This window comes from Macaca fascicularis, chromosome 16 (assembly GCF_037993035.2).
Source record: "Macaca fascicularis isolate 582-1 chromosome 16, T2T-MFA8v1.1".
Taxonomy (NCBI): Eukaryota; Metazoa; Chordata; class Mammalia; order Primates; family Cercopithecidae; genus Macaca; species Macaca fascicularis.
In genome coordinates, this window is record NC_088390.1 from 57,297,739 (window position 1) to 57,313,127 (window position 15,389).

Below are 15,389 nucleotides of genomic sequence, written 5' to 3' on the forward strand. Positions count from 1 at the left end.
CCCAGAACTCACAGCTCTCGTCCCCACCAATAGGAAGCCTGGATCTTGGAAAGCGGGCGGGGCAGAGGAGCGCATGCGCAGTATGCGTGGTTGGGGAATTCATGTGGAGGTCAGAGTGGAAGCAGGTGAGAATGGAGGGGGCGGCAAAGGCCAGTCTCTGGGCGTCTCTGCAATCCTGTGCTCCATGATGCGCACTTTGGGCGAGGAGAGTGCGTGCGTGAGTCCGACTTGTGAGGGAGGGGAGAAGGGGCTGAGCCCGGGACGAGCCAGGGGTTGCTTAGAGTAAGGGAGGTGTCCATGGGGGCAGGGTGAGGAATAATCCAGAAGCCATTAGAAATGGAAAGGGCCAGGTGTCCCAGCCTCGGAGAAGGAAGATTTAAATGCACTGGACGAGATAAAGGTAGTCTCAGGAGTTGAGGTCTGGGAAGTAGGGAGGGAGGATTTGAGGCTGGAGCGGGCAACGACGGTGGGGCGGAGCGTTAGAAAGTTAGATGCTAGAGTGATTTCTAGTTAGGTCAACTGTGCTTATGCCCACCCCGCCTCAGCCCCACCCTCCCAGTTATTCCAGAACTCTTTGTCCCTGTGCAACTAGTTAGAGCCTTTCTCCCAAATAGGTTCTTAAGTTATCTTGGCCCCAGGATGTCATCCAGCTCCTGCTTCCATAAGAAGCAGGTTGTTCCTAATACACAATGTTGAGAAGCAGTATGGTGAGGAGGAAAGCTGTGTCTGCTAGCATTAGACTTTTGGGTTCTAATTCTGGTTCTACCACTTAATAACTGCAATCTCGGCTTCTCATGTAACCTCTCTGTGTGCCTCTGTTTCCTCTGTAGTAATATGCTTCATAGGGTAATTGTGAGAAGTAAACAAATTTCTTTTATTAGGCTACCTGATATAAGTGTTAGCTGTAATGGTTACTTTTTTGGTTGGCATCAACATGTAGCACATTTTTCGAGTTATTTTTTCAAACCATAATTGCAGCAATCCAACCACACAGCCTCTTTTTGGGGGCCTGCTTGTCCAGGAAATGAGAGGGTGGTTTAGTATGGTGCTAAGTTCTCTATGGATTTCAAGCCCATGCATTGTTTTCATTATTGAACCAAGTGTCCCAGACACCTTACTTTAAATGGTTGAGAAAAAAAGAGAAATCAGCCAGGTGTGGTGGCTCATGCCTCTAATCCCAACACTTGAGAGGCCGAGGCAAGGGGGACACTTGAGCTCAGGAGTTCAAGACCATCTAGGGCAACGTAGTGAGACCCCATCTCTGCAAAAAAATGAACAAAATTAGCTGGGCGTGGTGGCTAGCTAATTTAACACTTCTGTGGACCCTGCCACTTGGGAGGCTGAGGTGAGAAGATTGAGCCTGGGAGGTCGAGGCTTCAGTGAGCTGAGATTGCGCCACTGCACTCCAGCCTGGGTGACAGAGCAAGACCCTGTCTCAAGAAAAAAGAAAGAAAAGAAACTGGGGGAAACAAAAAGCAGAAGAATTGATAGTACACTTTACAAGCTACAAAGCATTATTAGGTATCCTTCAATGGATGATTTAGCACTTTCAGGAATGGGGAAATAAATAGCCTGGTTGAAAAGTGACTGTTGTGTGTCAGAGAGGGCCTTCTCTGAGGATTTGGCATCAAGTTTGATTGTATTTTGTTTTTATCCCCTTAGGTGTGAGAGGGTCCAGCAGAAGAAAACATGGCTGCCAAAGTGTTTGAGTCCATTGGCAAGTTTGGCCTGGCCTTAGCTGTTGCAGGAGGCGTGGTGAACTCTGCCTTATATAATGGTGAGGCATGGAGGGACAGTGGGTCACTGCACTTTCCTGGGAGATTTCTGTTGGTCTGCATAGCCCATGTGACACTCTTGATGGTAGCTGCTGTCGGTGAATATGTTTGTGGCCAAGAGGGCTCATCTCTTGCCATTTCATACCCTAGGACTGCACTGTTACCAGAGCCCCTGACCTTTCAGTCATAGGTTCTCTCAGAGCCTTTATTCAAAAAGAGCCTCCCAGCCCACTTCCTAGTTGGGTGTGTCCAGTGGCTCCTGTCAAGGTGAAGTGAAGCCGCACCACCCAAATGCTGCTGCGCGGTGTCTGGATTGCCCTGGCTATCTGAAATGGAGATCTCATTTGTTCTCCTCTTCTTGCATGTGTAATAACAGCAAAGGCTGCAGATCTGTTTGGGTGACCTTGTCCCGAACAGGAGCTTTTGCTCTGCTGAATTTGGATAGTTTCAGAAGAAATATCTTTGAGATGCACTGCCCAGCCTTTAACAATGTAGGAGGGGGGTTAAGCTGGGTTTTCTTTCACTTTACTGTGGAAGCTTCCTCATTGGTCAAGCAATGGATTTGACCTGACTGTATCTGTAGGACCCCCTTTAACTCTGACATTCTAACAGTTTCACATGCTGCAAAGCAGCAGTAGGTTGACCCATCTGGTGTGTGGCTGGCTGACAAGAGGAGCTTTACTTTCAGAGTGAAGATTTGGACCAATGATAAAGTTCAGCGAGGCAACTGATTAGAAAAGCCTGCTTGGCTTATATGACACATCTTAGCAGTTCTGTGATCCTTTTGGCCACACCTGCCACTAGACAGTATTTGCTGTCATAAATTTCTGTCTCTGCCAAGACAGCTCTATAACCCCTTAAAACTTTAGAGAAACAGAGCTATTAGGAAGAAAGAGTGGGACCTCCTAAATGTAGGATTCCCATAATGAGGGTGCTGCTTCTGGGAGCACTAGGTTAAATTGGAGCCCCTTGGATATGTGGTAACTGGGAAGACCTCAGTGAGTTTTAGAAGTTTTGGTAGGTGATTCCTGGAAATATGTTGGTGGGAGTTCAGGGATAGAATGGTCATTCAGAAAATCAACAGCCAGTTCCCTCAAGGAGAAAGGATGCTAAGGAACAGATCCTATTTCCAATCCTTGGGGACGTGTGGAACAGGAAGTGATTGCTTAGTTTTGTAGCTATTTAGAAGTCTCTAGAGACCAGGAGTTGGGGTAGAGAGAGAGAAGAGGGGAGACTTAATAAGTGGACAGAAAGCACCAGGGCTCGTTCAAAGACATGATCCTTTTGTTTAAAGGATGAGAAGATTTTTATGACATGTCATTATCCTTTCTTCCTAGTGGATGCTGGGCACAGAGCTGTCATCTTTGACCGGTTCCGTGGAGTACAGGACATTGTGGTAGGGGAAGGGACTCACTTTCTCATCCCATGGGTACAGAAACCAATTATCTTTGACTGCCGTTCTCGACCACGTAATGTGCCGGTCATCACTGGTAGCAAAGGTGAGTCTTGCCTGTGGTTCAGGTAAAGTAGGGAGTGTGGAAGAGGTGCTCTGCTCTTTTGTGTTGCCGGAGCATCTGTGGGATACCAGGATCCAAAAGAGTTTGGACTGTACATCACAGGAATGACTGGACTACTTGCCCTGGAGAGTTCAATATGGAATCTTAGAAATATCCACTTATGGCTGGCTGCAGTGGCTCATGCCTGTAATCCCAGCACTTTGGGAGGCCAAGGCAGGTGGAGCACCTGAGGTCAGGAGTTCGAGACCAGCCTGGCCAATGTGGTGAAACGCTGTCTCACCTAAAAATACAAAAATTAGCCGGTGGTGGGGGGTGCCTGTAATCCCAGCTACTCAGGAGGCTGAGGCAGGAGAATCGCTTGAACCTGGGGAACGGAGGTTGCAGTGAACTGAGATCATGCCACTTTACTGCAGCCTGGGCAACAGAGTGAGATTCTGTCTCAAAAAAAAAAAAAAAGCCTGCTTCTAAACTTCCCACCTCTTTGGGATTTCTTTCTGTACTGTTTTGCAGTTGTTTTCAGGATACATTATGTACCTATTTCTAAAACTATTGATAGGCGCTTCTAGATATCAGGGAGTTGTCGGTATTAATACATTGCCCACCTCTCTTGGTGCACAGTTCAGGGCTCTGTCTCATGGGCGCTTGGTCCATATTGTTGACGTCTGTAAGCAAGCCATGACAGTGCTTTGGCTCCCTGCAGGCCTGAATTGTCCAGGGGAAGGTATAATTCTCTCCCTGGATCCTTTAACTGGCCCAAGTAATGAGAAGCAGAACATAGATGGGTCTATTAACCCCTTATATGTGTTACACATTTGACAGAGTGCTTTTTGACTGTTTTTTCCTTCAGTTTTCCCCAACATTTCCTCAAGGCCCAGAAAGCAAATGAAGTTGTCCTCATTCTCATAGACAAGGAAATAAGCTCAGGTTGGCTAAGGCTTAGAGAGGCCACATCATTAGTAAATAGCCCAGATCTTTGGACTACTAGTCTAACACGGTTTCCACCAGACCCAAACTAACCTCTCCAAGGCTGACTCCTGACTTGGCCACAATCACCAGAGCTTGAAAAGGCCTCACCCTACAATTCTTAGCATTGGCCTGTCTATTGTCTTAAAATGTTCAGTGTTGCAAGCGTTACATGGCGCCTGGTAGACATATAATCTGAATTACGTGTATCTGAGGGCATTCAGGGGATACCAAAAAGCTGCTATCACTGAATGTTCTAAGAAATTATAAACTCTTTGTGATGCTCTGTTGGGTTCTCTGCCAAGGAAACCAGGCATACCTATTCCTTGCCCTCTAGGATCTTATAATCAGCAGATTTGCTTATAAATTGTAGCCAATTTGGAGCCAGGCACAGTGGTGCGTGTCAGCTACTCAAGAGGCTGAGGCAGGAGAAATGCTTAAGCCCAGGAACTTGAGTCTAGCCTGGGCCACATAGCAAGACCTTGTCTCTAAAAATAAAAAATAAAAATTACCAGGCATAATGGCTCACACCTATAATTCTAGCATTGTGGGAGGCTGAGGCAGGTGGATCACTTGAGCCCAGGAGTTTGAGACCAGCCTGGGAAACATGGCGAAACTCCAGCTCTACAAAAAGTACAAAGATTACTGGGTGTGGTGGTATGTGCCTGTGTAGTCCCAACTACTTGGAAGGTGTAGGTAGGAGGATCAGTTGAGCCCAGGAGGTCAAGGCGGCTACAGTGAGCCTTGATCTTGCCACTGCACTTCAGCCTGGGCAACATGTGACCCTGTCTCAAAATACATAAATAAAAATTGTAGCAAATTGGAGTAGGAGAGGCCATATAAAAGACCACTTGTGGCTAGGCGCGGTAGCTCACACCTTTAATCCCAGCACTTTGGGAGGCTGAAGCAGGTGGATCACCTGAGGTCAGGAGTTTGACACCAGCCTGACATGGTGACACCCCGTCTCTACTAAAAATACAGAATTAGCTGGGCATGGTGGCGTGTGCCTGTAATCGCAGCTATTTGGGAGGCCGAGGCAGGAGAATCGCTTGAACCTGAGGTGGAGGTTCCTGTGAGCCGAGATCGTCCCATTGTACTCCGGCCTGGGCAACAAGAGCAAAACTCCGTCTCAAAAAAAGGAAAAATTTTTTAAAAAGCACTTGTTTTCCTACAGTGGTTTTTATTTTTAACTCCAGTGTTTGTCCCCTACCCTAAGATTTACAGAATGTCAACATCACACTGCGCATCCTCTTCCGGCCCGTCGCTAGCCAGCTTCCTCGCATCTTCACCAGCATCGGAGAGGACTATGATGAGCGTGTGCTGCCGTCCATCACGACCGAGATCCTCAAGTCAGTGGTGGTGAGTGAACAGGGGCCCTTAGCCTCAAGCCCAGAGCACCTCCCCAGAAGGGTGCCAGGTGGCAGGAAGCGCTTGGCAGTGGGTTGATTGGGATGTGGCTGCAGTTTCCTGGTTCCTTTTCTGCTTCCTCATTAACCTGACCTGCCCTTCTGCTCCTCCCTTTGAAACTAGGCTCGCTTTGATGCTGGAGAACTAATCACCCAGAGAGAGCTGGTCTCCAGGCAGGTGAGCGACGATCTTACAGAGCGAGCAGCCACCTTTGGGCTCATCCTGGATGACGTGTCCTTGGTAAGATCCTTCGGGAGACGGAGGGGAAGGGGCTGCAGGTCTCGTTAGGTGCCTGGCTCCATTTCTGGGCAGACGCTATTAGGTCCCTGCTTCTGCTTTGCTAGATGTGAGGCTTGAAAACACGGAAACATGTTGAGACGAGGCAGTCTCTGTGGGTTTTTCAGTTGAGGGTTCTTTTGCCTTCCCCCTGCCACACACATTTTTCTTATGACCTCTGGTTGTATCCAGATAGTCCCTAACCACTAAACGTTTTACGTTCTCCAAACTGTGTTACCCAGAAAGTGATGCCTTGTTAACCCTGTTTGACACAGGCAGAAACTGTCTGGTAGAGACCAGAGAACAGCTCGGGTAGTCTTTATCCCTAGCACAGACCTCCCAGCCTGACCCCTGGGAGTTTCCTAACACTTACGGTCCGAAGCTTAGTGATGGAAGTTCTGGGAACCCTAGTGAAAGGTGATAGAGTGTAAACGAATGGTTCGATTCCCCCAGGCCTGGTATAGGGGGCAAGGGACATCTCTGAGGCGTAAGCTATCCTCCTGAGACACTGTAGCTTGTGTGTTTATATGACATTGGATGTCATAACTCAGACAGAAAGCAATACAGGCAGGATAGCGTTTCAGGTTGAGGAGGGTGAGGGGAAGGGTCGTGTTTCTAGATTCTCTGGGAAAAATCATTTGGAGTGATTTGTTCGGGCAGTGAGGTAAAGTGCTTCCTGTTCAGTTCTCCCGTGCATCGCTAGGGAAAGGCACCGCTTCCCCCAGCATCTGTGCAGCTGTTTAAACAGCCACTGGACAACACCCAGTGCTAACCCCGGGGCACTGCTCCACCTTGCTCCGCCTGCTGGAACTCCCGGGGGCTTGGGGCTCCCTCTGCTGGCAAGAGGCCAGGCTGCAGCCGTTCTGCAGGCCCTCCCCTGGTAATTACCGTGAACCTGAACACCTTGGCTGTGAGAAAACGCTGCGTAAAAACCTAAGGGAAAAGTTGGCATTTTACTAGACTTTAACCACATACTCCATTCTGGGGAAATGTGGGCTGACCACAGGAAACCCTGTCTAAGAGGTGTGAGAAGAAAATTAGGTTTCATGGGGAATTCGCTGCCCTCAGCTGGCCCTTTTAGAAATAAATTTTATTCCTTAATTATACATTTCATTTTTCATTTCTCAGGATCAGATTTTCTTACCCAAACTTTGACTGAGAGACTAGAAATGGATCAGGCGAAGTACAACAGCTGCAGTTAGAGTTCGGAGCTTAAACATTCTGGGAGAGAATGAGACCAGGATTTACTCGTCAGGAGCAGTTCGGGGCTGCTTTTTTAAAAGCAGAGGCTGGGAGAGCGGAGGAAGTGAAACAACTAGAATCTGATGGCAAAACCAATGCTCTCCTCTTGATTCTTTTTCAGTAAAAAGTAGGATGAATAAGTAAATTGCTCTAGGCTGGGCATTAGGAATGCTGAGGTCCCTTCCCATTGTTTGTGCTATGGTTAGGGACAGTCACGTCAGACCTGACATGATTAGGGAAGGTCTATGGATCATCAGACTTCTAAACCCTCAGCCCGACCAATGACTTTACCTGCTTTCTCTTTCTTTTAAACCCTTTAACAGAACCATTCACATTGGGAATAGCATGATTTGCGTTCTACCACCCCTCGTCCTCTTCCTGTTCAGTGGTGGAGCTGCTGTGGGAAGAAGTGGACTGGTTAATCCATAAGCAGAGAGCATCAGGCTCTTGGATCCTTGGGAACCAGCAGCCTCCCTCACTCTCAGGGGCCCCGTTTTGCATCTGGCCTTCCTTGGGCTTTGAACAAGGCATCAAAGGCGCTTGGAAGAGCACTAGTCAGTGGCGGGGGTCTTAGAACCCACAGTTCTCCTCTGGGGAGGTGGTCGATTGAATAGATACCTTCTGGTGCCCATGGGCCCCATCAAAAGCCCCAGGCGCCATTTGCTACATGAGGTCGCTCGCTGCACTGAGAGTGACAGAGTAGTGTACAGGAGCAGTTGGGCAGCCAAAGATGCTGGGTGTAAACTCAGTTTGGATACAGATACAGAGATGGAAGAGTGTTCTGGCCTCACAGATGCCTCCAGCTGCTAGAGCCATTGCTGGCCTCTTCCTTCCAGCGGCCGTGGAGGCGTCCCAGCAGTGCTGTCTAAGCAATCACACTGCCTCATCTTGTGCTCACTCTCTCCCCTTAGACACATCTGACCTTCGGGAAGGAGTTCACAGAAGCGGTGGAAGCCAAACAGGTGGCTCAGCAGGAAGCAGAGAGGGCCAGATTTGTGGTGGAAAAGGTGAGCATTCAACCAGATGGCAGGAGCCTCTCTCCCCTTTCTCCTGCACTTAGCTTCCCCATTTGCTGGGTGGCCTGGAAATTCATCATCTGTCATCCCTTCTTCCGGGATAATCGGAAGGGGCTTGAAGGAATTGTACTTCTGCAATTGGTTCCAGAGTCTTCGGGGGCTAGTCAAGGATATGTGGAGTTATGTTCCAAAATCACCGAAGGGTAATTTTTCTTCCACTTCTCTGAGATCAAAAACACTCTCTTACAAATGAAAATGTTTCTCCTGGAGTATTTTCAGCTTCACTGAGAAGTCATTTTTAACCATAGTTACATAGTGAAAGCTGACAGCAAAAAAGATCAAACGTTGCACCAGATGTGCTTTCGTCACTGGATTTTTTTCTAGTGCTAAATCCATCCAGATGTGTCAAAGAATGCGATGGGACGCAGTGTATTTGCGTAGCAGCCTGTTCTTTCTGGTATTTGCAAAGACATGTTTATTGTTGTCCCCCTCTTCCCACCACCAGTATCCCTAATTGGTGGGGAGATGGGGGCAGCAAGAAATAAAATGGGAAAAGAGGAATAGATTTAATTTTGGAGAATGAAAACACTGTGTGGGCAGGGACTTGCGTTGCTTTGTATCTTCCATAACTTCAGAGATTATAACAAGTCTAGTATAGTGCCTGGCGATAGTAGGTATACAGTAAATGTTTGTTAAGCAAATAGACGCAGGGCCCAGCCATTTCAAAATTGTATGTAATTTCAGGGAGGCTTAATACTGTCCTCTTCCTCACATTCCTGAAGGTCACACATTTCAGAGAACTGTCTTCCTCTTAATATTGGTAGGGCAGGCCTAGGAGGTCTCACTGTGGGTGCCTGGATTCTGGTCAGGAATCAGCCTAGCCCACAGGCAGCTCTAGGAACAGTCACAAGTGCATGCTGCTCTTCCTTAGCCATCCTGAGGTTTTTTGTTTGTGACAGCGGCTCCCTCTGTGGCCCAGGCTGGAATGCAATGGCATGATCATAGCTCACTGCAGCCTTGACCTCCTGGCTCAAGTGATCCTCCTGCCTCCGCCTCCCAAAGTGCCAGGATTACAGGCATGAGCCACCACACCTGGCCATGTCCTGGCTTTGATGAAGTCCTTTAGACTTGGGGCTGGAAGGAAAGATGAGCCTTGAGGATTGATTCCATTTTTCTTTTGCTTCTGTTTTCCTTGGCCTTGGATCCTCCTGGCTCAGAGTAGAGTTGTTAAGCTAGATTGCAATTAATATTAATGAGGACTTTGAAATAAGACAAATATTCATGCAACCAACAGAAATGTATCTCTCCCGTGACGAGTGAGCATGAAAGGGAAGGGGAGGACTGGTGGGCTGTGTGCTCTGCCTCCCCCCACCATCAGGAGGAGGTAAACTCCCCAAGTTCCTCCAGGAGCCTGGGAAGGTGGCTTTCTGGTGAAGGGCCTTTGGTTGTAGCCTGACATGCGGTGCCCTGAGGTTTGGTCTTAGTCTGTCTCCACCTCCATTCTTTTAGGCTGAGCAGCAAAAAAAGGCAGCCATCATCTCTGCTGAGGGTGACTCCAAGGCGGCTGAGCTGATTGCCAACTCACTGGCCACTGCAGGGGATGGCCTGATCGAGCTGCGCAAGCTGGAAGCCGCGGAGGACATCGCATACCAGCTCTCACGTTCTCGGAACATCACCTACCTGCCAGCGGGGCAGTCTGTGCTCCTCCAGCTGCCCCAGTGAGGGCCCACCCTGCCTGCACCTCCGCGGGCTGACTGGGCCACAGCCCCGATGATTCTTAACACCGCCTTCCTTCTACCCCCACCCCAGAAATCACTGTGAAATTTCATGATTGGCTTAAAGTGAAGGAAATAAAGGTAAAATCACTTCAGATCTCTAATTAGTCTATCAAATGAAACTTTCATTCTTCTCACATCCATCTACTTTTTTATCCACCTCCCTACCAAAAATTGCCAAGTGCCTATGCAAACCAGCTTTAGGTCCCAATTCGGGGCCTGCTGGAACTCCGGCCTGGGCACCAGCATTTGGCAGCACACAGGCGGGGCAGTGTGTGATGGACTGGGGAGCACAGGTGTCTGCCTGGGTCCACGTGTGGCCTCTGTCCTGTTGCTGATGGAAGATTTGCGGATGAGGGCACATGTGGCTGAACTGAGAAGGCGGCAGGCCTCCGTCTTCCCAGCGGTTCCTGCGCAGATGCCGCTGGAGAGAGGTGCCGGGGAGGGGCAGAGAGGAAGTGCTCTGTCTGTTACCATAAGGCTGATTCTCTTTAACTGTGCGACCAGCGGAAACAGGTGTGTGTGAACTGGGCACAGATTGAAGAATCTGCCCCTGTTGAGGTGGGTGGGCCTGATTGTTGCCCCCCAGGGTCCTAAAACTTGGATGGACTTGGATAGTGAGAGAGGAGGCCTGGACCGAGATGTGAGTCCTGTCGAAGACTTCCTCTCTACCCCCCACCTTGGTCCCTCTCAAATGCCCAGTGGAATTCCAGCTTGAAGGATTGCATCCTGCTGGGGCTGAACATGCCTGCCAAAGATGTGTCCGACCTGCGTTCCTGGCTCCCTCGTTCAGAGACTGCCCTTCTCAGGGGTTCTATTCCTGTGCTGGGAAGGAAGCAACCATGGGAAGGAAACAAATGTGTATAAACTGCTGTCAATAAATGACACCCAGACCTTCCGGCTCAGCCATGAGTTGGTTTTTTTGTTTGTGGGAGCTGTGGGATCAGAACAGTGTTCTAGCAGTTTTTGTGTGCACATGTTTGCATTGCCAGCTGGGACAGCATCTCCAGTAAGGCAGAAAATGCTTTGTTTTCAGAAAACACTTTGTGCTGTGTTCCAGATCCATCCCCAACCCGAAGGGAATCTCTGTGGTAGCAGGTGAGGTTTGTCATGGGATGGGCTAGTAGGCGGTGAAGGTGGGTGGAGGGCAGTTAACTTGTTCTGTGTGTTTTGGTGCCGCTACTCACTGGGAGTTACAGGCCTGCCCACCAACTGCCAGCAACACCTTCCGCCAATGCTAGGGAAGTGGTTGACGTAAAATAATGTGTCCAGTAGTCCTCAGTTAGATGGCTTGGGGTGCTCTGCGGTAGGTTTTTTTTTTTTTTCTTGTTTTCTTTTTTTCTTTCTTTTTTTTGAGGCAGGGTCCCACTTTGTTGCCCAGGCTAGAGTGCAGTGGCATGAACATGTCTCACTGCAGCCTTGACCTCCTGGGCTCAAGCGATCCTCCTGCCCTAGCTCCCTGAGTATCTGGGACTACATGTGTGTGCCACCATGCCCAGTTAATTTTGTATTTTTTACAGAGACCAGGTCTCACCATGTTACCCAGGCTGGTTTTGAACTCCTGGGCTCAAGTGATCCTGCCTTGGCCTCCCAAAGTGCTAGGATTACAGGTGTGAGCCACCGTGCCCAGCCAGTGGGTTTGTACTGCTTATTGTGCTTTGCTTTGATGATAGGGAAATTGGAAATGCCTTGGCATTTGAGGGGAGCTGAGTTTGTGCATTTTGGATGGTGGGGAGGGAAAGCTGGCATCAGGTTGAGAAATGAACTGTGTCAATCACCCACCCCAGATCCTTCTAGGAACAGAGTGGAAACAGCATGCAGTGAGTGGACTGACTGTGCTTTAAATCTGCTCTTCATTTAATCCCCGGGCTCACCACCTGGCCACAGAGAGGGGTCTTTAAGAAGACTCCACAGGCTGCTCTCTGACCTGGCGTCCGTGTTTCCTCCCCCAGAGTGATCGGTCCACCACCTGTCAGCTGGGGAAGAGGGAGACCCGATGCACAGATTTGGGGTGGAGCCAGGGATTGAGTTCTCCCAATCCCTGCATCCTGCACCCCTCCCAGGGCCTCCCAGCAGCCATCCCGGGAGCAGACAATAGTGTGTGATGGGCTCCTGACCCTCCGCTGAACCTCAAACCTTCCTCCCATGAGCTTCCCCCCGATCCAGCCCATCTCCCTGCCACCTCCCCAGCATCATTTATCTCAGGCCTCAGGATATCTCTTCCCACTTTGGCTTTTGCTATAAGAATAGTGAGGCTTTCAAATGATGAGGTGCCTGAACTCAAAGCGCGTTAAAGATTGGAGCAGAAAGAGCCTAATTCCTAAATAAGTTCCAGACCGGCTTCCACTCTGCGCCCTTCCTCCTTTTCCTGCTGTTTATTGCTTTGGACACCCTTTTGGGGGTGGGAGGGCGGGAGGCTCCTCTGTCTTTCCCAGGCTCTTTTTAAAAGAGCAGTTGTGTTTCCTGCATTTGGCGGGAGATTGGGTTTCAACCTCCAGGTGTCTGTAGGGGAGCCCTGAGCTGCAAAGCTGCCCTGCACTGCTTTGAGGTTGCTGGTGCCTTCAGGTCAGCCCTTTCAGTGGCAGGCGGGCCAGGTTTCCTGCTGGCTTTGCCATTAGCCTCCCTGCCAGGGATGGCAAAGGCACATCCCAGTGGCAGCCCAGGGGCCTCATTTTGCCTTGACTTCCGCCAAGTAATTCTTTTCACAAATGTTCAAGGGCTGTTAACCAGCTTCTTAGCCCCTGATGGCCTCTGGGTTTCTCTAGAAGCTGCCACAATGGGCCTTTATCAGCTCGGGATTCTCTGGGCCTTAGATCAAAAACCATGTCCTGTCCTGGCCAGAGAAGGGAGAGCAGGAAGTGTCTTCCTCCCTCTCCCCTTTGGTCGGGCTGAATAGTTCCCTTGTTCAGGCTATGAAGGGCGAAGAAGGCAGTGCACCCTGGGCAGGGAGAGGAGAGAAAAACCCTCAAAGGGTTGCCGTTTTCCTGACTTCTGCTAGTTTTACACAACTTCCGCCAGTGTGGACTGATGGGGAGGAGGAGCGCTGTGTTCATCTCGATGGGTTTGTTTGAAATACAGGGAAAGACAGTGGAATAGTAGTCAAATCCCACCTTAGCAAATAATCTAGTTACATTCCAGCAGTCCGCCCGGGGATGTGCAGTTAGGACCTCCCCTTGACCTCTGCCATCCACCAATAATTGTGCCAAAGCAGCCCACCCAGATTGAAAATTACCTGGGTGAGAAGGCCGCAGGAAGCTGCAACTGATTGGTCTGCTCGTGGATCTTCCATTCATTCTGTACAGTGCTCCAAAGTTCCTTTTTCTTTTTTTCTTTTTCTTTTTTTCTTTTTTTTTTTTTTTTTTGACAAAGTCTTGCTCTGTCACCCAGGCTGGAATGCAGTAGCACAATCTCGGCTCACTGCAGCCTCGGCCTCTCAGGTTGAAGCGATTCTCCTGCCTCAGTCTCCCGAGTAGCTAGGATTACAGGCATGCACTACTACACCCAGCTAATTTTTGAATTTTTAGTAGAGGTGGGGTTTCACCATGTTGGCCAGACTGGTCTTGAACTCCTGACCTCAAGTAATCTACCCACCTCAGCCTCCCAAAGTGCTGGGATTATAGGCGTGAGCCAACACGCCTGGCCCAAACTTCATTTTTCTAAAGCAGATCTCGTCCCCTCCACAATGAAGAACCTTCAATCTAGTGCAATGTCTTGTCCTGACATTCAAGGTTCTCCGTGTACTGGCTACCCCTTTCTAGCCTAATAATATGTTACTGCTTACCTCACAAACCTACCTAGTGGTTCTCACAGGGTGAGGAGTGCTGTTTCAAAATACAAGTGGGCTGGACGCGGTGGCTCACACCTGTAATCCCAGCACTTTGGGAGGCTGAGGCAGGTGGATCACCTGAGGTTAGGAGTTCAAGACCATCGTGGGCAACATGATGAAACCCGTCTCCACTAAAAATACAAAATATTAGCTGGGCGTGGTGGCGAGTGCCTATAATCCCAGCTACTCGGGAGGCTGAGGCAAGAGAATCGCTTGAACCCAGGAGGCGGAAGTTGTAGTGAGCTGAGATCGCACCACTGCACTCCAGACTGGCCACAGAGTGAGACTCCGTCTCAAAAAAAGAAAGAAAAAGAAAATATGGAGTTGTTCCTTCAGCCACATACATGCAAATCTACAAGAAAAGTGATATTGTAGACATCAAGGGAATGGATGCTGTTCAAAAAGGAATTCCCCACAAACCTTTCCATGGCAAAACTCAAAGTCTACAGTGTTACACAGCAAGCTGTTGGCATTGTTGGAAACAAGCGCAAGATTCTTGTCAAGAGAATTAATGTCCTTATTGAGCACATTAAGCACTCTGAGAGCTGGAATCGCTTCCTGAAGCATATGAAAGTACATGATCAGAAAAAGACGCCAAAGAGAAAAGTATCTGGGTTCAACTGAAGCGCCAGCCCGCTCTGCCCAGAGAAGAACGCTTTGTGTAAACCAAGGGAAAGGCGTCTGAACTGCTGGACCTGTTCCCTATGAATTCATGGCATAATAGGCACAAAATAAATAAATAAAAGACTTCTGGACCATTAAAAAACAAAAACAAAAACAAAAACAAAAAAACAGAGCTGGAAGTTGAGACTCTGAGTTCTCCTCTCATGCCATAGGTCAAGTTATCTCCAGCTGCTCCAAATCAGGGTTTTCAGGGTCTAACTGGTCAACCCAACCACCAAGCCACCTCCCTCCCCAAGACCAATTCCTCAGAATAATATATATCTTGCTTCCTATGGGCGTCCACGTGCAGACTCTCCCCTCCCTGTCGCCTACTCACAGCCCACTCTCTCCTGCTTCTGTCTGGAACACCATGCTTCTCTCTTCCCTCCTCTAATTCCTGTCCCTGTCTCTGGGAAGCTCAGCTTAAAATCCCCCTGCTCCAGGAATTCACCTCTGGCTGACCTCTTCCAAGCCTTCCTTGTATATAAAATCTCCCTTAATAAAAGAGGCATTGGCTCTGGAGTTCTGGCAACACCAGGGTAGAGAATTTAACGAAATAGAGCGATAAGGCCTGCCCGGCCAGTAGGGACTGAGGTGCCTCGGTAAGGCCCAGATGCACATAGTCGAGAGAGAGAATGGGTAGAAATGTACTGGGGAAACCAGTTTATAGCTAGGGGCAGGGGAAGGAGGGGTGGCTCTCTAGCACCCTCTAATCAAGGCACTTCAGAAGAGAAAATAAAGCTGAAAGGGTAAGGCTACTTTGAGGGAACTGAAAGCTGTTGCCATCCTTGGAGACTGGGACAACGCACTTGGCTTAGCCAGAAAAGCTATAATCAATGAAAGGCTTGGACCATCTAAGTTTGGCTGAAAGAGGTGCAAACACTTTGGTCAGGAGTTGGCAAACTACAACCTGTGGGCCAAATACAGCC

The 15,389-nt window shown here is 49.1% G+C and overlaps 1 protein-coding gene across 3 annotated transcripts; it reads left to right on the top strand.

Annotated features, from left to right (window-relative positions):
• The first annotated feature begins 77 nt into the window (after positions 1-77).
• PHB1 (prohibitin 1) lies at positions 78-10,876 on the top strand. 3 transcript variants are annotated; one of them, XM_015438229.4, is made up of 7 exons: positions 78-215; positions 1,663-1,777; positions 3,113-3,274; positions 5,472-5,614; positions 5,786-5,902; positions 8,092-8,187; positions 9,706-10,876. In XM_015438229.4, the coding sequence occupies exons 2-7, from the start codon at positions 1,690-1,692 to the stop codon at positions 9,916-9,918; spliced, it is 819 nt and encodes a 272-aa protein (XP_015293715.1). In that variant the 5' UTR covers positions 78-215; positions 1,663-1,689; the 3' UTR covers positions 9,919-10,876. The 3 variants fall into 3 exon arrangements, with proteins under 3 accessions (XP_015293715.1, XP_015293716.1, XP_005583672.1); XM_015438230.4 differs by having other exon boundaries at positions 78-209; XM_005583615.5 differs by having other exon boundaries at positions 78-125.
• The last annotated feature ends 4,513 nt before the right edge of the window (positions 10,877-15,389 follow it).